The following is a 24261-nucleotide window of genomic DNA, read 5'->3' as shown; positions in this document are numbered from 1 at the left end:
CAAACATTTTTTAAAAAAACAGAACTTGCTTGATTCAGTTCTTATTGGAAAAGTCCTGAGCTTAAAATACTACCAGTTCAGTTCAAAATACTTATTTTTTTTTGGAGTGAAATCTAACTATCTAGCTGATGGTGCAACGCTTGAATGGAGCCATTGACGTGGCTGGCTTTTCTTACCAGGCCATTGAGCAGGCAACGAATTCGGCGTGACGTGTTCTTCAATGCTCTCTGTCCTCAGACGCCGACGGTCACTCAGCAGCAGCCCTTGGTAAACCATTCCTGTGAACTGATTGGTTTCTGTCTGACTGCTAAGAAGAAGTTTTAATTTTTTTTCTTCACCTCAGAATAGAAACATCTTACACCAAAGCAAAATTGGCAAATTAGTGGCAGGGTGCACGTCGTTGTTTGAAGCAGAAAAACCCAGTGGGCCTGAAGCTCTAGAATAGCCTTAATAAGACCCCATGTGTGTGTGTGTGTGTGTGTGTGCGCACACACACACACACACACACACACACACACACACACAAAATCAACCTGCAGATGAAAGAGAATTGGTCCAGGGCAGGGGTAGGCAACCTCAGCTCTTTATGACTCATGGACTTCAACTCCCAGAATTCCTGAGCCCAGCCACGCTGAGGGGAAAGGGAGAGGTTTCCAAGCTGAGCCATGCCGGCTCAGGAATTTCTGGAGTTGAAGTCCACAAGTCATAAAAGAGCCAAGGTTGCCTACCCTTGCACTAGGCGATCAAAATCTGCCAGGTGAAAGGTGTGGTGTCACAATCCCGGCCACACCGCTTCGTAAGGTGTATTATCAAAGGGCAGGACTTGTGAATCACAATCTCACACCTTCCATCCTGAAGATTTTGACTACCAACTGCAGACACCACTATATGACTGCAGAGATATTTTTCAAGGCTCTGGATCTCAATTTTGGTAACTAATTCCATCAAGCTGGATCTTTTTTCACCGCTCAACAAAAATCCAAAATCCAAGTGAGCACAGTTAGCATTGCAACACATCTTGTGACAACCTCATGTTTTGTCCCACAAAGGAGAACAACAAAGCCATGCTGGGGAGAAGAAACAGCAAAGGACATCTTACCTGTAGCTGTGGCTGTCACACAAGGCTTGATAAATTGATGCAGAAAGGGAAGCAGCTAAAGAATAGAGAGTGTGGACCTAAAAATGGAAGCAGAAGAAAACTGGTTAGGATATTATGAATACATTTCCTGGCTGAATACTGCATCCAGTTTTGGTTACCACAATGTAAAAAAGATGTTGAGACTCTAGAAAGAATACAGAGAAGAGCAACACTGGAGGCTAAGACATAATCAGGAACAGTTGCTGGAATTGGGTATGTCTAGTTTAATGAAGAGAAGGACGAGGGGTGACGTGATAGCAGCCTTCCAATATCTCAGGGGCTGCCCCAAAGAAGAGGGAGTCAAGCTATTCTCCAAAGTATCTGAAGGCAGGACGAGAAGCAATGGGTGAAAACCAATCAAGGAGAGAAGCAACCTGGAACTAAGGGGAAACTTCCTGACAGTTAGAACAATTAACCAGTGGAACAGCCTGCCTCCAGAAGCTGTGAATGCTCCAACACTGGAAGTTTTTAAGAAGAGACTGGACAGCCATTTGTCTGAAATGGTATAGGGTTTCCTGCCTGAGCAAGGGGTTGGACTAGATGATCTCCAAGGTCCCTTCCAACTTTACTATATTGCAGTATATAATATATTGAATTGCTGCCATATTTGACTTTCCAAGCAAAAGTGCTCTATCAAGAAAGCAAATGGGTCTGTGGTCTTAGTGCAAGTGTGCAACAGGATCAATGCTGCTTACTAGAGTCTGGCACCCCTTAAGATAGGAATAGGCCTGGTGCAATGATAAGAACGTTGGACCTGAAGCATGAATGGAAGCCAGTTAACATTTTCTCAGTCTTCCATACAAAATTCTGGTGAAGAAAAGAAGGGAGAAGGAAATAAGAAGACTTTCCTTTCGAACGAAGGCGAATGTACGAGTCCCACGTTAATGTTGCAGGATGAAATCTGGGTTGGTCACTGAGACCAGGGGTTTAGTCTCCTAAGCTTTTGGACCTGTGCTGGAGCCCATCCTCAGGGAACGTCTTTCTAGAGATTGCATCCTGCAAGACCATCCTTCTTTGGAGGTAGGGTGGGAAAATTCAGGATTGGGAAACTGGGGCCTGTAGAACAGGGGTCTTCAAACTTGGTGACTTTAAGACTTGTGAACTTCCAGAATTCCCCGGGCAGAACCTTTGCTTTGGGCAAAAGACTGGATGAAAAGACATTGGGAGCCAATTAGCATGAAATAGCCTGCCTCATGGAGTTTGGGATGCTCCATCACTGGAGGTTTTCAAGCAAAGGTTGGAGAACCACTTGTCTGAGACCTTTGCTTTGAGGCAGAAGGTTGGATGAAAAGATCTCCAAGGTCCCTCCCAACAGCTTATGATTCAGCAGTATCTGTACTAGAAGACCTTTGCTTTGGAAAGAAGGTTGGATGAAAAGACCTCCAAGGTCCCTTCCAACCTTATGATTCAACAGTATCTATACTACAGCTCCATGCAGCACCTCCCAAAGTAGCCAATTATAAGGAAAGTGGAAGCTGTAGTTCAGCAATACACAGAAGAACACGTCCTGTTTTGCAAGCAGAAGAGACCCGGACAATCCAACCCAACCTCATATAGACAGAAGTTCCATGTCCACCTCTTTGAACCTGTCCTTTCGGCACTCAAGGTGGCGTTTCCCATTTTATTACCTTGACATCTTCAACGTTGGGATGGGGGGGCATTTTCATCTGGACAATCGTGTAAAGGATATCGTGGATGTGGTTGTTTAAGTAGAGGACAGGATTGGCGATCACCGTTTTTGTGGCCGCAATGCTGGCTGAGAGTAGGGGTAGCGTTGTGGGCAACGGAAGTGGTGATTGTAGCTGTTTGACAGTAGTTTCCTGATGGGAGGGAAAAAAAAATAAAAATAAAATGGCAGACCTGGGAATATACCATTGCTCTTTCTTCCTAAAAAATATATATTAAAAGTTTTCCAAAGAATGTCAAAACCAGCACAAACAAATATTGAGCAAAAGCAGTAAAGGACCAGAAAGGAAAAAGCAGACATGCAGAAAGAATATGAAGAAACATAGAGAAGAAGCTTCTTACTCTACAGGTGACGGGGGAAAAAAACCCTTCACTTCTTTTCTATTGTCCATTTAATCATAAATCCAAGTGGAAAATATAATAGAAACTACAGCAAGAGTCAGAGTTAATTTGTACATATAAATACTGTATGCCTTCATGAGTATTATCTGGTCTCTTCCACTTTGAAATTGTCTCCTCAATTTACATGTGGGATATCAGAATAGTTCTTTCTAATCTTGAAAACACAAATCCTAAATGCATTTTTTCTGCTTTATTGCAAAGACCTTTCAGGTAGTCCTTGCCTTATGGTATAGGGTTTCCTGCCTGAGCAGGGGGTTGGACTAGATGACCTCCAAGGTCCCTTCCAACTTTATTATTATTATTATTATTATTATTATTATTATTGTTATTGTTATTGTTATTGTTGTTGTTGTTGTTGTTGTTGTTGTTATTTATCATCATCATCATCATCATCATCACAAATTAGCCCCAAATTTCCGCTGCTAATTGAGACAGTTGTTAATTGAATTTTGCCTCATTTTACGACCTTTCTTGCCACGGCTCTCAAGTGAATGAATGCAGCTGTTAAGTTAGTAACCCAGCTGTTAAGTGAATCTGGCTTCCCCCATTGACTTTGCTTGTCAGAAAGTTGCAAAAGGGGATCACGTGACCCCCCGGACAGTGCAATCGTCATAAATATGAGTTAGTTGTTGAGCGTCCGGATTTTGATCATGTGACCATGGGGATGCTGCAACGGTCTTATCTTAATGAGAAAAGTGGCCCTAAGTCCCTTTTTCCAGTGCTGTTTTAACTTTGAACGGTGACTAAATGAATAGATGTAAAGTGAGGACTACTTGGGTAAGGGAAACTGCTGCAGAAATGTAGTGAGGATGCTAACCCCCCTCCCTTTTTACCTGCTGAGACTCCTGTAGCAAGAACTTCAACTCCATTCTTACAGAAGCCAGGCCTCCTCCCTGTGCCCCATGCAGGCTGCAATAACTTAGGAAAACCCGGAGAAGCGCCTGGTTCCTCTGGAGCCACCATTTCCGCCGCTCGGCGTGTTCTCGCTTGGCTTGCAGCCGTCGCCGCTCGATCTGATGCCACTCGTAGGAGCCCACCGGAGTCTTCTCTCCCATCTCTTGGTGACCCAAGAGATCCCCGCTGACTTGGCCATCGCTTTGGCCGTCGTCTTTGTCCTGGGTTGCCTCGTGGTTGCAAATTTCATGCAAGGCGGCAATTTCTTTCTCCAGCCAGTTGTACAACTGGAAGCGGAGCTTCCCGCCATCTACTTCGTAGCCGGTGGCCAACGTTCTCAACTCCGTCATGAGGATCTTTAGGCAGGCGCGGAACTTGAGTTGTTCAGCGATCACGTCGACCTCCGTTTTGTCGACCTCGCCTTCTTTGCCTTGACTGGGATCAGGACTTGGGGCCTCTTGCTCTTTACTTCCCAGGTCATTCATCGTCAAACCTTCCTCCTCTTCCTCCTCAAGCAGACTGCTTTGGTCATTCTCCCAGTCAAGTTTCAGAGGTTCGTCTTCGGATGTTATCACTGGTGTGCTCCAGTCAATTAGGGAAGGAGCTTCCGTGGTGCCCACCGGCTGTGACCAAACTACTGTGCTGCCTTTGTCTACCTCCAAACCATTCTGCATTACTGGTGTGGATTCCCCTTTCTTGGGTGAAAGTGTGGACTTGCTTCTTATTTTGGGAAGCTTTGAAAGCACTTCCAGGGCTAGGACAGGGCAACCGACTTTAAAATGAGCATTTGCAGTGGTGAAGAAGAGTTTTCGTTCAATGAGGTTAATCTTGTCCACAAAACTTTTGTCTGCCTGCAATCCCAACGTTGCTAATGTCCCATCAGGCGAGCAGAAATTCCTTCGGATGAGCAAGGGGTGGGTACGCAGGTAGTTGTAGAAACTGAACACCATGGGGTTGCAGGATTTGACAATAACTAGGGAAAATGGAAACAAGGTTGTTGACGCTTACACTGAACATCTGTCACACCAAATTTAGCAGCCTAGTGGCCCCTTGGAGACCAAAGAATATCTGTGGGTTCCAATCAAGAAAGGCAATGTTATTTGGTAGTCCCAAAGATGCTTCTTCCAAAAGACATCTGGACAGTCTTGGTTTGTTTTTGTTTTTTAAATATTTTTTTCTCCTTTGAAAACGTTTCGCTTTTCATCCAAGAAGCTTCTTCAGTTCTAACTGACTGGTGGGGAACAGAAGTCAGTCAGAATAAAGAAGCTTCTTGGATGAGAAGCAAAATGTTTTCAAAGAAAAACTACAAGGAAGTCCAGTTGCCTTTTGGGAAAAGCATCTCTGGGACAGCCATGACCTGGGTGGTTGAGAATCCTCATAGAATGTTATTTGGTGGCTTTGAACCTGCTACAAGATCTCTACACGATCTATGGCAGATGGGTGGCTAGTTGGGTAGTTACACAATCTAGCAGTCCTGGTAGATCTTGCGAGGCTGCTGATCTCTAAGTTCTTCACCCGAATTAAACTAGATGTTGATTAAGAGGCATTTTTCTGAACCCCTTTATGAATGAACCTGTTCTGTAAAGTTAGGAAGATCCCCAAGAATCTTCTCTGAAATGACCCATAATTACACAAATCTAAGTGAGTCTGAACAAAGAACGAGCCATGTTAACCACATTAAGTATGTTTATAAACATACAAGTTGACTACCAGCATCTTGTGCAACAAATACATCTTTAGAAGAGAGTATCTGTCGCTCAGGATTGAACTGTGGAGAGTCCTTGTTGTTCTCGGTCTGAGCTTGGTTGCACTGATGATGTTACTTAGTTGGGTAACGAAATGTCTGCAAGGAAACAAGCCAAGAGGCCACCAAAGACTCCACAGATCTAACCTGCTACATTCCCCATTCAAGACTGAGTTTCTCCAAATAATCTGACATTCCTTCACCTGGAGTTTCATCTTCTTCTTTGGGGGTTTGTTCCAACAAGGTGTCAAGGGCTCTTGTGTACTCTTTCATTACCCAGTAGGCCAGACTTCTCAGGAAAGGATCTGGGTGCAATTCTGTGCAACAGAATCCGCTTCCATCTTTCTTACAGCCCAAAATCTTTTCATAAAGGATGGCTGTGTAGGTGGAGGAGATTTCAAACTCAGACTCATACAAGCGAGCAATTATTAAAGCCAGCTGGATGTCTTCCATCTTCTCAAGACATACCTGTGGGTGGGAAGGGAAGCACAAACAAGGTCTCCTAAATACCATGTATTTATCAAACAGCAAAATTATAAAATACAAGCCAACATTAAACTAAGGGCAGAGATAAAGGAAATAAATTCTCCACTTGATGGTCCACTAACACACTCTCTAATCCATCTGTCTGTCCATCCATAACATGCACTGACCTGTCCATCCATCCAACACAACTACCCACCCATCAGTCCATCAACACATATCCATCTGTTCACCCTTCTGCCCACATACCCACACATCTGTTTGCCCACTGATGTACCTATCCATCCAACCTGCCATCCACCTACACATCTGTCTGTCTGTTCAGTACTCACCCATTCATCCATCCAACCATCTGTTCATCAGTCCACTGACAAAATGTCCCATCTGTCCATTGATCCACCAACACACCTATCCGGGTATTCGTGCATCCACACAATCTCCCATCCATGAATATACTTATCAGTCTTTCTGTCCATTCCTGCAGCCAACCACTCATCTGTCTGTCTGTCCATCCACACACTTGGTCATCCATCCATCCACATGTCCACTCATCCATCCACCAGTCTATCTATACACCTATCCATCTGTCCTTCCATCTGCACCACCAACTTCTTTGTCCATCCATCCACCCATCCATGCACGTATCCACCTGTCTGGCTGTTCATCCATCCACAGATCAACATGTCTGTCCATCTACCTATCCATCCCGCCTCCCTCTGAGAGAGACACGGTGGCTTGGAATCCATACCTCGATGGCGTCCTTTAACGATCCCGCTAATAAGAAAAAAGCTGCCGACTGCTCAAAGCGCTGCTTCCCCAGAAGGGCAAAGGCATTCTTCAAGGCAGCTTTGCGCCATTTGTCTTCTCTGAAATTATGGCTGAAGAACTGGGTCATTTTCTGATCGTGCTGGGAACTGTGTGAAAAGAGATTGAGCTGCATTTTGAGCCAAGACAATAGGTCCCTTGGACGCTGCTGAACTGGAGTTACATCTACACACCCTGGATTACGCTGCTGCTAGCATCCCAAAGCACACGTTTTTATAATTTTGCAGAAGCCTCTTGTAAACCATGCCGGACCCTGGACCAATTTCCTTGCTTTACTTACCGAAATAGTCCCCAGACCACGGCCTTTTTCTTCATTGCGAGATAAAAAAGAGCAGCGTCCAGCGCATCGTTGTTCCTCTGGAAGGCGGCTTTGGCAACCTGTTGTATTGAATAGAAGGGTCATCGACACACAGGGTCACTCAGGGCAGGACACAGCCCCTTAAACTGTACAACTTACGGATATGTGAAAAGTACTCTGATTCTAACTCCTCCAGGAAAACAGTGCAGAAATAGGTAGTTGATATCAGTCCAGGGATTATGTGTAGGATGATTGCGGCAAGGTTATCGTAGGATGGAAGAATAATGAACTATTCCGATGAGAGGGGCTGGGCTGAGAGAGGGCCTGGATCAAGGTCACCCTGCTGGCTTTCATGTCTAAAGTGAGACTAGAAATCCCAGACTCCCGGTGATTGGCTCAAAGTCATTCAGTTGGCTTTCTTGTCTAAAGTGAGACTAGAAATCCCAGACTCCCGGTGATTGGCTCAAAGTCATTCAGTTGGCTTTCTTGTCTAAAGTGAGACTAGAAATCCCAGACTCCCGGTGATTGGCTCAAAGTCATTCAGTTGGCTTTCTTGTCTAAAGTGAGACTAGAAATCCCAGACTCCCGGTGATTGGCTCAAAGTCATTCAGTTGGCTTTCTTGTCTAAAGTGAGACTAGAAATCCCAGACTCCCGGTGATTGGCTCAAAGTCATTCAGTTGGCTTTCTTGTCTAAAGCAGGACTAGAAGTCTCAGTCTCCCAGGGATTGGCCCAAGTCATCCAGCCAGTTTTCCTGGCTAAGGTGGAACTAGAAATCCCAGACTCCTGGTGACTGGCCCAAAGTCACCCAGCTGGCTTTCATGCCTAAGGAGGGACTAAAACTCCTAGTCTCCTGGTGATTCGCCCAAGGTCACCCAGTTGGCTTTCATGCCTAAGGTGGCACTAGAATTCCCAATCTCCTGGTTTCTAACCTGGTGCCCTAACCATTATAGCTGTCTCTATATAGTAGCTCTGATTACCTTTTCCATGCACCGTCGAAGTGTGTTGATATTCCTGACCCACCAGCCTATCCCCATGGTTCTTAACTCAGACCACTGGGGGTCTCCTCTTTGAATGGCAGGAATCATGTTGATCAGTTCTTCCTCTGCTTCCGAATGAAAAGCCCAAGCAAAGTGGCACGTCGAAACTCCTGCAGAAGGACCAAAAGAAATCCGTTTCCATTTTTTTTAAATATAATTTCCTTATATTTTAAAGATTTTTTTAAAAAAGATTTTTTTTTACAAAAAAGTATGTAGACGCAAGATTTTTATTACAGGTTTTTTTTTAAAAAAAGAAGTATAGAAGTAATACATTCGTATTTTTCTTATTTATTACTTGTGTTATATTCCAAAAAATATTACCTTGATGAAGTAACTGGACACGATATAAAGGTGGAAGGGATGTTAGAAGGCAGGTGTGCAAACGCATGGCTAGTAAGTACCTCAGGCCACACTCATCTAAAGTGTCTCTCCCTGGAAAAGCACACCAAATATTTTACTAAAGAAACAAACAAAAATCTGTACCATTTGGTTAAGTTGCTTAAGTTGGCAACATTTTTCCAAGCAACATGCAGATGCGCATTGAGACACTCACCAACCTCTAAAGAAACAAAGAAATCCTTGAGCCTTGGTGGAGCAGTGGGCTAAGGCCTCCTTAAGTAACACCAGATGCCTGCAATTAGTGCAGGTTTGAGTCCCACCAGGCTCAAGGTTGACTCAGCCTTCCATCCTTCCGAGGTAGGTAAAATGAGGACCCAGATTGTTGGGGGCAATTAAGCTGACTTTGTAATAATGCCGCTTAGGTGTGTGGGTGTGTGTGAAAGCCCTAATAAGCAGGCATATACATAGAATGAAGGCTACTGCTAAGCTTGTAAGCCATCCTGAGTCTTCGAAGAAGGACGGGATATAAATGGAATTAAAATAAAAAAAATCTTTCTTTATCTACTAGGTGCAAATGTCTATGGAGATTGTCAGCCATCCAGGTCTCGGATTGTCCCAAAGTTGCTTTTTCAAAAGACAAGCGGACTTATGTTTTTCCTTTTAACTACAGCAGGGGGTCTTCAAACTTGGCCCTTTTATGACTTGTGGACTTCAACTCCCAGAATTCCTCAGCCAGGCACGTGTGCCTGGCTGAGGAATTCTGGGAATTGAAGTCCACAAGTCATAAAAGGGCCATGTTTGAAGACCACTGAACTACAGCTTTCTATTCAACCAAAAGCATGAAATTATAATCAGTGGAACCTTTCCTGCTTTATTTGCTTGCAAAATAGTTCATATTTTGCTTTGGTAGGGGAATCTGAATAAGACAAGGATACTCTCATGCACACGTGATTTACTTATTAAGGGTGTCTAAAAACCGAGTTACAAATTAAAAAATACAGCTGCAGCTTAAGAATCTCCCTCCTCCCAGTTCCTAAAATTCCTTTATTTATTGTGTGGCCAATAAGGAGCTGGAGTCAACTGGTCCAATTAATAATTTAGATGAGTAAGAGGATCGGGCTCTGCTAAAAGACACCAAAGCATGACAGATGTCACAATAACCTCAAATTCACTGTGCTGCATAGGACATTTAACACTAGGTGGATACCCCCATTTAATTGTATAAAAAGGTACAGTTCTCCAAGGTCATTATAATTCTGGTCTTTTCACAAAACCAATGTTCCTGCATAATCTCCTGCATCTCATCCCATCCCCTGTCCTTCAACACTTCAAAGTTATGGAATCAGTTACCGGTTGAGCTCCGGATGGCGCCCGATCTTCGCTCCTTCCATCGCGACCTAAAGACATTTTTATTCGAACAAGCTGGCCTGGCCTGATGGGGGATGGGTGGGTTTTTTATTGTTATTTTAATATTTGTACTTACTGTTTTTAGTGGGCATATATTTAATTCTTTTTAACTTTTGTAACTTTGTATTTTTTATTCTTGCCCTGTTCACCGCCCTGGGTCCTTCGGGAGAAGGACGGTATATAAATAAAATAATAATAAAAAAAACATGTGTGGGTTACAACCCAGCATGGCTGGCCGGGGAATTCTGGGAGTTGAAGACCACACATCTTAAATGACCATGGAGATTCTCAGTCATCCAGATCATGGTTGTCCCCAAGGTCCTTTTTTCCAAAAAGCAACTGGATGTCTTGTTTTTCCTTTTTCCTTTGGCAAAAAAAAAAAAAGGAATTATACCCGCAAGTGGTCTCAATGATCCTCAGAGAGAGTGTTAGTGACCAGATGACTGCAAATAATATAAATCCTTCCCTTCCCCTCTAGTTAGTTAAAACTGAAGAAGCTTCTTGGATGAAACGTTTTCAAAGGAAGGGGAAAAAAAAGAAAAACACGCACATGCATCTTAAAGAGTTGAGAAACACTGTTCTAAACCTATGCAGCATCCTAAGAAACTAGACTACTTATTTACCTGAGTAGTGCTTGTCTCGGTTTTCATCCAGCTCTGTACTGGTGGTGGCCACAGTGTCCGCTAGGGCTACCAAGAACATTTGCTCCAAGCGAGTCAATCCAGGCAAACTTGAGTGCATTAAATGGCTTGATAGGACACTTGCATGCTCTTGGCCAAAGTACGTCGGACCATATTGAGAAAGGTTAATCACTTTGGATTTATGCTCTCTTCTGTCTGGCTCAAAATCGATGAAGTCATCTGTGGTGACCTGCTGAACCTGGAAAAGATCGGAGTACTGATCCTCAGTCTTCCTCTTACTACGATCTTCTAGGCCTTTGGTTTGTTTAGGAGCTTCCTCTGTTTTGTAGGTGGAGTCTTGATCCGCTGCCAGTAAGGCGTACAATGGTAGCGGTGGGATAGAATCGATCTCTGTGTAATCCCGTGTGCCTTCCTTCCCGGTGGTGACTGCATCCTTGGCCGTGCTGCCACTAACGCTGATCGTGCGGGAGAAATGGCGCTTGGAGCCCCCATCAGCGGATTCTGGGTCTTTCACGATAGCCACTTCCCCTGCTATGCATTTCACGAGGTGGGAAAGAATTGCTTTAGCTCTGCGGACTTTCCCCAAGTCCATCAGCTCTAGAAGCTGGGTGGGATGATATTGGGGCAGAGTTGGTGAAAGCATGTGGGCTGCTTCGAAAAGGCCGCCATCTTGAAGGACGGTGGGGGTTCCAAAGACATCATCCATGATGCCTGCTCCGTCAATGATGCTGGCTTTTTTGGCTAGCAAGCTAGCCTGGAATGGGTCCGTAACGGGGGAATCATCAGGAGGAAAACCGTCGCTTTCTCCATTCCCAGATTTTAGGGCATGCTTCCACTGAGCATAGACATGCATTTCACAGTCCATTCCTACCACCAGGATACCATCTCTCACCCAAGAAAGGGAAACAGGCAAGGACGGGGTGCCATCAACCGAAGACACCAGATCAATGGATCTCAGAAGTATCCATCTGGACCTGATGCCTTGCTTGATGCTCCCGCCGAGTGGTAAAGTAATGACCGCCATGCCATCTTTGCTGCTGGTTTGTTCCATCATGATTCCAGAGACGCGTCCATACATGAATATATTTGCACCAACCCCGACTGTAAGTATATGCGAACCGTCTTCCTTGGAAACCCAATCCAAGTGGACCAGATGCTTGATGTTTGGGATAAGGTACCGGTCCTTATTCAAAAAGATTTCAGACTTACTATAGACAAATAAGTTGCTGTCTACGCTAACCCTGGAATCCAGGACACTCCCGACTTTAACGAGGTCATCCAGATGGATGGTTTGTTCCAAAACCCATTCCGATCCTCCAGTAGACTCACACTCAAAGATACACACATGCATAGAAAATTCTTTGGAAACATCTCCACTCTGCTGAATGGGTTGCTTGTAGGCTATGGCCAAGCGGCCAGTATAAGAACAACTAACTGCAACAGGTCTCCCCACGATGCAAACTGTGCTGGTGGTGTCTTCTTGCTCATCATTCATCAAAGGCCATTTTTTCCAGGAATAGGTTTCTTTTGATCCACCTTGGCCATTTTCTGTAGTCTGTAGGGAACACCTCCAGAATCGTACTTTATTGTCTGAACAGGACGTCACCAGCAAATAAGGGGCCAGGCAGACAGGATAGATGGAGGATGAGCTTAGATGTCCTAAATTAAATCAGATAACTGTTAGAATTAGGAATAACAATTTGATGAATGCAAACTTCAAAGCACATCTATTGTCAGACGTGTACAAATAGACTGATCCATATGTCTAGAGTTCAAATTAGCTACTTTATTGTTCTATGCCTATTCTACAGGAATGGCCCCAAACTGGTAGCCGTATAAGTTTATATAAAAGCTTATGGTGGCTAAATATATTTATTTAAATATTTATATAGCCTGCTCATAACATATAACAAACTCTGAATGACTCCCAATCTCTTTGCATAATTTGCTGATAAACTCAAGTGCTCGTCCACAAAGGGTATCACTAACCAGTTTGTCCACCCTCCTGTTTTACCTGCAGAAGGAGTAGCTCGTACAACCTCCACCCCAGGTGGCAGATCCAAGGGGTAACTGTAAACCAGGCTAGAACTCAATATAAGTTTACTAGCTGTCTGAAGGTTAGCCACCGATGAAGAACGCAGCATCGGCATTGTGCCAGATGAAGTTTCTGGAGAAGATTCAGTCACTGGTTGCCCAGGAACAGCTAACTGGTGTCCCAATGAGTGAACATCAGCAGATGGTCCTTTCAAGAAGCATAATGGACAAGCAACTTTAGTGAAACAAAGGCAGACTTTTTAATTATTTTTTTTAGAAGCAATCGTTCAAGGTATGGGTGAACAGGTCTCAAAATAATTTTACATTATTGGTTTTAAAGTGCCTGGCGTGCTCAGTGAGACTTATTCCCTTGATATAAGTGCACATGGCTACAATCCTGGCCAACAAATTCCATAGGAGCATGGGTACAATTTGGCTTGAGTTAACGAACACTGCTGTCATGGTTCCGATCAACGGAGACAAATAAAGCAGAACTCTTGAGGCTTGCAAATTCCTCAAAGAACTTGTTTATTGATATAGAGTATCGGCACTTCAAAAGTGAAACCAAGTCTGAAGAGATGCATAACAATTCCCCAATACAAAGTTAAGAAGTCCCACCCCTAAGGCTATGCAAGCAACTATGTTTCCTCATAAAGCTTGTTGGCAGGCTTTTCATGAAATGCCCCAGCCTTCTCCCCATCGGGAGAAGCCGATGACCTTGGTTCCCATGGGAGGAAGTCCAAGAGAGAAAGTCTGGTTTGTCTAGTGCAGGGGTAGGCAACCTCGGCTCTTTTATGACTCATGGACTTCGACTCCCAGAATTCCTGAGCCAGCATATCTGGCTCAGGAATTCTGGGAGTTGAAGTCCATGAGTCATAAAAGAGCCGAGGTTGCCTACCCCTGGTGTAGTGCAACACCTGGCAAGCCCCCTCCCTCCATGCTATGTGGCAACTTGGAATGAGAAGGAAAAAGATGGCTGTAGACATGCTGATTCTAAAGTTGACAACTGCATGGTAGCCAACAAAAGCTTCAGCAGCCTGATCCGACTTAAAAGGAGGGGTAGGGGACCTTTTTTCAGATCAGGAACAAACAGTATAAAAGTGCTAAAACAAAATGAAAGACATAAAGTTATGGAGATCATGAATTCAAATGTATTAATCTGCAAGAGCTTCACTCACCTAAACATGCATTTGCTTGGACAGACTTAAGGTGCAAATGCCACATGTGAAGAATCGAGCAGCCTTTGTTGTCCTTTTCAATTACAATTAGATAAAACTTTTCAGAAAAGGGTGGGGGCCGATAGCCTGTTGAGAAATAAAATGTACTGCATACTTGATATTGCAATAAAAAATAAACATATTGCCATCTTATAAGAATTAGACAACATCCACTATCCATCCATCCATCTCAAGCAATAATCTTTCTTTGCAATGGTTTGGAGTTTATTTTGATGCAAAAATAACCTTGGCAAATGAATGCAAGAATGGTTAGAACAGGTAAAAAAAATCACAATTTATTGGGAAAGGGTGGTGGCTGACAGCCTGTTGAGAAATAAAATGTACTGCATACTTGATGTTGCAATAAAAAATAAACATATTGAGATCTTATAAGAATTAGACAACAACCCTCCATATCTATCTATCTATCATCTATCTATCTATCTATCTATCTATCTATCTATCTATCTATCTATCTATCATCTATCTATCTATCTATCTATCTATCTATCTATCTATCTATCTATCTATCTATCTATCATCTCTATCTATCTATCTATCTATCTATCTATCTATCTATCTATCTATCTATCTATCTATCTATCTATCTATCTATCTATCTATCTATCATCATCTATCATCTATCTATCCATCCATCTCAAGCAAAAATCTTTGCAGTGGTTTGGAGTTTATTTTGATGCAATAATAACCTTGGCAAATTATTAGAACAGGTAAGAAAAAAATAAATCACAATTTATTGGGAAAGGGTGGTGGCCGACAACTTGTTGAAAAATAAAATATATCACATACTTGTTTTTTGGCAATAAAAAATAACCATGTTGCCATCTCACAAGAGCATCACAGTAGTGGGTGTTCTCTGGTTGAGTGCACAGTGGTGATAAGGCAGGCAGGCAGGCAGGCACTCGGCTGATTACTCTGCTAGACCCGTCTAAAATTTTGGATTATGGCTTGGTGAGATGGTGATTCTCTCCCTCAAAAGTGGTCTAGCCAAATCCTGCTTGCACTGCATTCGTTATGTACACACATGCATTCTTATGTACATACCTCTACTTTCTAGAGTAGAAAGATGAGATTGCAACCCTACCCAACCAACCACGTCATGTAGTTCATGACTGAATGAGATTTTGATCAGTAGCTTCCCAAGTCCCCCTTCTCCTTTCCTCCATCACAAGGGCTCAGTGGTTGAGTGGACAGCTATTTTGAATCATGGTTCTTTTTTTAACCCATCAACACTAAATCTCATATAATGCTTCCATCAGAATGGCAGTCTTCACACCCCAGATCAAGCCACAGTATGCCAGCCAGATTACAGTTTAGCATGAGCCTTGGTGGAGTAGTGGGCTAATGCCTCCTTAAGTAACACCAGCTGCCTGCAATTAGTGCAGGTTCGAGTCCCACCAGGCTCAAGGTTGACTCAGCCTTCCATCCTTCCGAGGTAGGTAAAATGAGGACCCAGATTGTTGGGGGCAATTAAGCTGACTTTGTAATAATGCCGCTTGGGGGTGTGTGTGAAAGCCCTAATAAGCAGGCATATACATAGAATGAAGGCTACTGCTAAGCTTGTAAGCCGCCCTGAGTCTTCGGAGAAGGGCGGAATATAAATGGAATTAAAATAAAAAAAATAAAAATTATGTATAAACCCCTTCCCTCTGAAAAGCTGGGTTTACAGATACAATTAGCTTAAAGAGAGCATCGCAAGACCTTTAGAAGGTTGGAAAAATATCTCTGTTTCCTTCTGCTCCACCTCTTCCTTCTGTGGCTTGTACCCCAAAATGAAATCCTCTTGAAAGACATGAAGTAATTGCGTACTGGACCCACACTAGAAGCAGAGTCAAGAAAAATGAGCAAATTATAACTTTCCAATCAATTATTTGCAGCATTATTCAAGGTATTAGGCATTTGGTCACCTGAGCTTTACACAAATAAGTTAGTCTATCATTTAACATGTCTGTGGAGGTCCTCAGTCATCCAGATCATGGTTGTCCCAAAGGTGCTTTTTCAAAAGGCAACTGGACTTTGTTTCCCTTGAAGACATTTCCCTTCTCATCCAAGAAGCTTTTTCAGTTTTGATCCAAGACGTTTCTTCAGTCAGAACCTAAGGAGCTCCTCGGATGAGAAGCAAAATGTCTTTACGGAAAAACAAAGTCCAGTTGTCGTTTGGAAAAAAACACCTTTGGGACTATCATTTAACACCTTCATGCTCAGGAAATTTAGTTCCCCAGTATATAAAGCAGGAACATATTGTAGAATATCTTTACGTCAAGATATTTTACTACTTGTTCTTTCATTTATTTCTATAATTTGAAGAAACTCTGTTGGAAATAGATGCAGTTACAAAATTTATTTTTGCTTGCATGTTGTTAAAAAGACTGTTCCGTTATTGTCCACTTTTTTTTGTTGGTTCGGTCACCTGCTTAGGCGGCTTCTATCATTAGGCAGAATCAATATTATCATGTAGATTAAAAAAAAATTGGTCCTGTTAGGAGAACAGCTTGCACTGAAAATAAATGAGGGAAGATAGACCAGTCAGATATAAAATCATGCACAGTGTGAGGTTTTTTATACATGATGTTATAACCTGGAAAAATCCTTTACAATTAAACATGGGAAGATTCAGGACCAATAAAAGGAAGAAATTTCCTTTCAGCTTTGATTAGTTGAAGCATCCGAGTTGCTGCCACTAGATTTCAGAATTATTTAGATCAACCTGTGATCGGCAGACCCCTGGGGGTCCAGGAAGGCTTGAAGGAATGTTATGATTTAAATTTTAAGTCCTGGTGGTCCGTGGCCATGATCTGTGACCACAAAAGGTATTTAATTGGGGTCCGTGGTGAAGAAAAGTTTGAGAACCACTGATTTAGATGGTTTTAAACTAAAGGGACGGATGAAACAGTTCATGGCGAAGTGAGTTTTTAACTGCTTTTAATACTGGTTGCCGGCTACCTCTGGAATCTTAAGAAGTAAAACTTAAACATCAGTCTACACTATAATAAATAAGTGATTTACCTGGTCAGTTATGACATCCAGCTCAATAATGCATCCTGGCCGAGCTGTTGACTGCTGGCTTACAATGTTAAATATTTCTCCAATCAATTTCTAAAACAGAAAACATGAGCAAAGCCAGCACTGTCAGATACTTCAAACAATATTGGTGTTTAAACAACAGCTCAGAGTCTGGATCTACATTTTGGGTAAAATAAAATAAAGCACAGCAGAGCAGAGTCAAATTACAGATAGTCCTTGACTTAAAAAAGTTTGTTCAGCAACCGTTTGAAGTTAGAACATTGAGAAAAATGACTTAAAACCAGTCCTCACACTTAGGATGTCGCAGCAGCCTCACGGTCATGCAATTAAGTGTTTGACAACCAGCATCTGTTTATGATGGTTGCAGTCCCCCCAGAGCCATGTGATTCCCATTTGTGACCTTCCCAGCTGGCTTCCCACAAGCAAAGTCAATGGGGGAAGCTGGATTTGCTTTAACAACTGCATGATTTACTTAACAACTGTGGCTGTCAAGGATGAAACTTCGGCAGCTATGTGCCTCTGCGTTTCAACTTGTCTTTTGATTAAGTGGGAGGAGGTATTATTTTCAAGTGGCTAGATGGAGAAACAAAACTTCTTCGATTCATTTTCGGAAATGGAATGAACATGGAGTTTTATTTGGATTCTCGAGCTAGATGTGGTCATGTGGCCGGCATGACTAGACGCCAAAGGCGCACGGAACACTGTTACCTTCCCACCGTAGTGGTCCCTATTTTTCTACTTGCATTTTTACATGCTTTCAAACTGCTAGGTTGGCAGAAGCTGGGATGAGTAACAGGTGCTCACTCTGTTACGCGGCACTTGGGATTCAACCCGCCAAACTGCCGATCTTCTGATCGACAAGCTCAGTGTCCTAACCCACTGAGCCACCTCGTATATAAAATTTGGTCCATCTCACTTAGCAACTGCCTTGCTTAGTAATGGAAAGTTCTAATTCTAAGTTGAGGACCACCTGTACTGGACTGTAGAGTAGGATAGAGAGTAGAGAGTCAAAATCAAGTCAAATCCAATCAAAGTTGTACAGAAACTTACAGAGGCCCCGGGATCACTGAGCTCGTCTAACAGCTTCCGAGCATCTACCACAGCTTGATACAACCTCAGGTTCTTCCCATCTGATGCCACGAAGCAGGCACTGGCTGAATTGCAGTACGTCCCTAGTTGGAGAACAAGTTAGCATCGAATAAGAGCCCTACAGTCCAATGATTACAAGCTACATGTCATATTGTTATGTCCTACCATGTGGGAAATTAAAAACCCCAAAGATCTAAATGCAAAAAAGATAGTAGTCTTTTCCCTCCTTACATTAAAGCAAGCACCTGGTTTTGGAGAAAATAAAAATAAGGGTATGCCAGATCCAAATTTGAAACCTTCAGGAAGGTGAGAATGAAAGGGGATAAGAGGTGCTGCCTAGGAAAAGAAAAATAGATAAGAGATTGAGGAGTCTCCATGGCTTAAGGTCAGAGGACGAAACTTAGGAAGGACCTGCCCTAATAGATCAAGCAGTTAGAAGTGGCAGTGGGAAGTTTTGTACTTTTAGATTTGCAAGATTCGATTAAGGTAGCCTTACAGTAAAATGAGTTTAGCTTATCTAGTCGTGTTTCCTATCTGGTTCACCCAGGAGGACTGACTGCTCTACAGTTAGCACATTATCTCTCTTCTACATACACAGTTTAGGAGTTTGTAACAGAACAGCAAAGTTGGAAGGGACCTTGGAGATCTTCTAATCCAACCCTTTGCTCAAGCAGGAAACCCTATAACATTTCAGACAAATGTTTGTCCAATCCCTTCTTAAAAACCTCCAGGGTTGGGAGCCCCCACAACTTCTGGAGGCAAGTCATTCCACTGGGTGTAGGAGATGAGCAGGCTGAGCTGGAGGGCAGAGTTAAATGCGTCATCAGCCTGGAGTCATTGTGAAGCTACAAGAGACCCAAGTCCAGCCCTCCACAAATCCTGCTGACTCTTATTTAGCGCCAATTTGGCATGACCGTTACCAGATCAGATTCTTGTGTAGAGGTAGAACGTAATAAACTTTTAGAGCTTTGAACTCAACTCCTGTTCTTGGTTACTTGCACATGACAAAGGGAGAAAGAACGGTCTTACTTCCTACGCTGGGAGATATGAGATAAATCGTACTGACCCAGACAATAGCTAGGAATAAGAGTTGGGAGCCAAGCCACGTTCGAGAAAGCAGAAGTATGGAGGGAATTAATGCGCGCCAGTTCCGATACTCCTCCTGTGTAGGACAAAGGCCCAATGGGATCCACTCGCCAGAGGATCAGCTCACTGTAGATGGCATCCGGGTTGTAGAACGTGCGGGTGGCTGCATTTTGCAGATGCTGCTTGGCTGGGGTCCTCAGGGTGGGATGCATGGAGTCTGCAGTTTTATTTAATCCTTCCAAATCCCAGGGGTCAGCAACCTCGGGAGTCAGGAGGGCATTGTGATGGGACGAGGTCAGCAGCAGGGGTAGCACCGAATGGCAAGCCAAGTCATTGAGGTGAAACCGGTGGCCACAGTACCGAAATTTGTGAGTTACAGTATGGACTGTCGTAAAGGCGGATTTGTCCACGAAAGAAACGGCCCACTGATTTAAAGAGCCGTCAATGTGTTTGGAGATCATCATGACGGTGGGAGTGCACAAGTTTCCACTCGAATGATCCAGGATTCTGCTGGGTCGACATCCAGACAGGCTGTCTGAAACACTAGTTCTTTTCCAAGCTGGGGCACTGCTGCTCTCCTTTGAGAAGCTTGGACAGGCGTACATCATGATGTGTTTACTGAGGGAGCTGGCATCGCCCGATGGAAAGGCCACGGGAATCTGAGAAGAAAAAGAAACCTAGAAAAACGGGGAAGGAAATGTGTTTATTTTGTTGATTGCACGGCACATTCACATCACATTTCGACGAAAACACAAGAGATAAAAATATAACACAGAACGTCTGATGTATTATAAAGTGTGTCTAGATTACAGATATAGTTTTGCTTCGTTTGTCACGGCCAGGAAATCAGTGAAGTCTCCATTATAGGCTCTATTTTGGCATGGTGTCACTATGTCTTGGATAGTTCGTTTTTCAGCCCCACATCATGGTGTTTTGCCTCACTTCTAGAGGGTGTCTGTACATCAACCATGGTCAAATTTGGTTCAGTGTTGTCCATATTGCATGGGGCTGGTCAAATCCAGCTGTTTTTTCCAAGAAGCAAGGCAAACTTTGACATTGGAGGGGTGTGTGCAATTTTCTATCCAATGTTGTTTCCACATTTTATCAGAACAAGAGTAGAGTAGAGTAGAGTAGAGTAGAATAGAATAGAATATTGAGAATAGAATAGAAATACAGAATAGAATAGAAATACAAAATAGAATAGAATAGAAATACAGAATAGAATAGAAATACAGAATAGAATAGAAATACAGAATAGAATAGAAATACAGAATAGAATAGAATAGAATAGAATATGGGATGGAATAGAATAGAATAGAAATACAGAACAGAATAGAATAGAATAGAATAGAATAGAATAGAATAGAATAGAATAGAATAGAATAGAATAGAATAGAATAGAATATGGGATGGAATAGAATAGAACAGAAATACAGAATAGAATAGAATAGAATAGAATAGAATAGAATAGAATAGAATAGAATAGAATAGAATTCTTTATTGATCAAGTATAATTAGGCACACAAGGAATTTGTCTCTGGTGCCTAAGCTCTCAGTGTACATACATACAACAATAAAGTGATAGGTCATAGATCATAAATTATAGTTACAACCATTAATCACAAGATAAAAACAACAAGTGATAAATCATAAGATACCAATAGGAGAAGGTAGTAGGAAAGATGAGAAAAGATGAGAAATGAGAAGATGATAATAGCAATACAGCCCATTACATAAGTAAATTTCTTAGGCTTAAGACAGTGCTGTGTGAATTAAGTGTTCAGCAGAGTGATGGCCCAGGGGAAAAAAACTGTCTTTGAGTCGAGAGAGAAGAAACATCTTTTTTTTAAAGAAAGAAAGAACAACCCTCAGCTTCAAACCCAACCACCTCTTTCCTGTGAATCATATAAAAAATATCCCATGAATTGTTAAATGCTAAGACAAAACTAGATGTGGCTGTTAAATGCATCGTTGCATTTAGCCTGCACTTAGAAAGATCAGCTGATAGCATCTGCTGGCAAGGGGGCATCAAGTGGAGACTGCGAGTTTTCATATTCCCTTCCTCTTCTCTGAACACAGGAGTGAAGTCTTGGAAGATGCATCTACCTGAACTTGTCGAAAGATGCCTGGGTTGTACTCATCAAGATGTTTCACATGCCACACTAGAAAGGTCCCATCCACGGGATGAATGGTGAAGAGCATATCTGGATTTTGGTTCCATTCTTTAAGCAGAAGTTCAATCTTCCGGTCAAGCAAGACTGTAGGAAGTTGAACGGGTGCAGCAGCTGGAGAAAGAATTTTGGGACTTCCCTCCTTTTCTCCATCGTCATGATCTGAGGAGCCGGTCCCTGTCTCAGATTCTCTGTCGAGAGACAACTCTAAAAAGGAAAAGATCGAAAGATCAAGAGCTGTTCCGTTGCTCAATGTTATATGGCGGACGAGGAAAAGGGAAGAACATTGGGGACAAAATAGCCGGCAATCCTCATTCAGCATTTCCTATTCTAAGCCCTGGTTATTAATTGCTATGAAAAAAAAGGTTTAATATAAGCTTGGGAATATCCAGAAACAAGGACAGAGACAATTTTCCCTTATTATTTCGTTGGCTTGCTAGAACTTTAGTTGCTTGATCATAAAAGTACACCAAGGTGAGGAAATCTGAATCCTTCAAAGTACATTTTTCACTACAGATAGTTCTCAACTTATGACTGCAACTGAACCCAAAATTTCTGTTGCTAAGTGAGACCTTTGTAAAGTGAATTTTGTCCCACTGTATGACCTTACTTGCCACAGTTGCTAAGTGGATCACCTTACTTGTTAATAATACAGTTGTCTGGCTTCCCCGTTGACTTTGCTTGTCAGAAGCTTATAAAAGCTGATCACAGGACCACGGGATGCTACAACCCGTCATAAATATGAGTCAGTTGAGAAGTGTCTGAATTCTGATCATATGACCATGGAAATGCCACAATGGTCATAAGTGTGAAAACCAGTCATGAGGCACTTTTGTCAGTGCTGTTGTTCACTTTGCACAGTTGCTAAATGAACTGTATCAAGGACTACTTTACTTCAACTCAAGAGCAAGATCGTTGGTCAAGTGTAACCGCCTGAATTCTCAACTACGGGGGTGGCTGAGGAGAGGAGAAGTAGCCACAACTAACCATGATCAAGTTTCATGAGTAAGCCTCTCTCTTTCTCTTCATCCCCTCTTTCAGAAACATCTTCTTCTGATCCCTTCATTTGCTGATCCGCCAGTTTTCGTAAGTGCTGCATAAATATTTCCGTGGAAGATGTAAAATGGAATTCCTTATTATTTAGCCAATGGACCACAAAGCCTTCGTTGCCTTCATCGAAATTAAAAGCGGTCTTCAGCAATGCTGGTGGAATATCTGAAGAAGGGACAGTTTGAGGGGCAAAAAAAAGAGAGAGCTTGATTTACATGTTAAAAAAGCTATTCAGTGCTTTCAGGCGCTTGAGAAATGGGTTTACTGAAAAGGACGTTGCAACATTTTGGAACAGTTATCAACCCTTTCCCTACTTTTCAAGAGGAAATTAATGCAAGCTATCCGATTCAACATATGCAACTATTGTCCACAGCCACTAGGAAGCATGACCATTTTTTAAATTGAAACTGCATGTAAAAATATGTAATATATCCAGCTAGGGGAAGCCTACATATACATTTATTTGCAAAATAAACATAGCAAAGAAAAAAATAAATAAAACAACAGAAGAAGCAAAAAAAGAAAAAGTGGAGTTGTATGGGTAATATTCTCCATCTCTCTTCCTGTTCCTCTTAATTCTTTTTTCTTCTGCTGTTTCACTTTTTTCTTCTGCAATTTTTTTTAAAAGTCATCCTGCTGTAGTTTGCTCTGCACTCCGAGTCTCAAAAGAAAAGCTACTGCTGAACCACAATTTGCAAATCCCAACTGAAGTCTGTCGGTTGAGACATTGTGGGAATTATACAAGACAGGAGAAAGAATTTACCGTATATGATTGTAAACTATAGGTTTTATCTTTTAACACTGCAAGCTGCACAGAGTCACTGTGGGGCAAAATGGGCAGCTAATAAATTTTATAAACAAAGGGGCAAACCAACAAATGTAAAAGCCCATTGCAAAGTTTGAAGTATCACCAAGCATAATCTTATGCTGCAGCGGTTGAAGTCCACAAGTCATAAAAGAGCCAAAGTTCCTCACCCCTGGTACAGCGGAAAGTTTGACAAACTTCTACTATATAGGATAGGCAGGAAATCTAAATAGAGAACTCACCAGTGTTGGGGTTAATGCTTGCAGCTATATGGAAATGGCAGAGTGCATTAGCGTGGTGGGAAATATGGCGCTGCACTTCATGGACCCCCAAGTGGTTGGGTAGGTCTTCTGCGTGAGTGATAAGCACGGAAGATCTTCGCTGACCCTTTCTCAAGTTTTTCAGATGATGGATTGTCTGAAGCAAAGGAAAAGAAGGAAGACTAGGAGAGGAGAGCAAAAAAAAAGTATTTACAAAAAAAAAAAGCCCAGAACAAAATCCCATCAGGAAGGTCATTGTAATCCAGAGTGAATATTCACCTCTGAAACATTAGCCAGTGTTTTTTGCTAAAATTGGGCCAAACTAGCAATGACAATAAATGGAGAAGATGTCACTAAGGGCTGGTATCCAGTAGCTACTTGGCTGGTGTCTTATTTTTTCCACTTTTTAGTTTGAGGTAACATTTTGGGGAAGGAAGGAAAGAAGGAAGGAAGGAAGGAAGGAAGGAAGGAAGGAAGGAAGGAAGGAAGGAAGGAAGTCACAGCAAAAGAGCCACTAAGGACTAGTCACTAAGAACTAGTATCCAGTAGCTATCTTGTCCACCATTTAGTTGGAGGTCACATCTTGGGGAATTAAGTAAGTAAGTAAG

At 42.5% G+C, this 24261-nt stretch overlaps 1 protein-coding gene across 8 annotated transcripts in view; it reads right to left on the bottom strand.

The window, feature by feature from the left end:
* Positions 1-24261, bottom strand: part of DMXL2 (Dmx like 2) — a 66000-nt gene that overhangs the window by 21939 nt on the left and 19800 nt on the right. For 3 of the 8 annotated variants that reach the window (XR_014493473.1, XM_083371002.1, XM_083371001.1), the window contains exons 1-19: positions 23636-23963; positions 22526-22753; positions 21474-21745; positions 19348-20044; positions 18243-18364; positions 17175-17264; positions 15870-15987; positions 14109-14234; positions 12911-13138; positions 10879-12555; positions 8831-8941; positions 8450-8619; positions 7453-7550; positions 7096-7261; positions 6068-6332; positions 4060-5093; positions 2767-2958; positions 1100-1176; positions 177-307 (exon numbers count right to left, since the gene is read on the bottom strand). Coding sequence is in view for 7 of the 8 variants with exons in the window: in XM_083371002.1 (XP_083227128.1) it covers positions 177-307; positions 1100-1176; positions 2767-2958; positions 4060-5093; positions 6068-6332; positions 7096-7261; positions 7453-7550; positions 8450-8619; positions 8831-8941; positions 10879-12555; positions 12911-13138; positions 14109-14234; positions 15870-15987; positions 17175-17264; positions 18243-18364; positions 19348-20044; positions 21474-21745; positions 22526-22753; positions 23636-23909 (6076 nt within the window). In the remaining variant the exon portion in view is untranslated. Of the gene's footprint in view, positions 1-176; positions 308-1099; positions 1177-2766; positions 2959-4059; positions 5094-6067; positions 6333-7095; positions 7262-7452; positions 7551-8449; positions 8620-8830; positions 8942-10878; positions 12556-12910; positions 13139-14108; positions 14235-15869; positions 15988-17174; positions 17265-18242; positions 18365-19347; positions 20045-21473; positions 21746-22525; positions 22754-23635; positions 23964-24261 lie in introns of those variants that run through there. The other 5 variants (XM_083371003.1, XM_083371004.1, XM_083371005.1 and 2 more) reach the window with 4 other exon arrangements.

The sequence above is a fragment of the Vipera ursinii genome (assembly GCF_947247035.1).
Source record: "Vipera ursinii genome assembly, chromosome: 11".
Taxonomy (NCBI): domain Eukaryota; kingdom Metazoa; phylum Chordata; class Lepidosauria; order Squamata; family Viperidae; genus Vipera; species Vipera ursinii.
The sequence above is the reverse complement of the archived record's forward strand: the minus strand, read 5'-3'. Positions and strand labels throughout refer to the sequence as shown.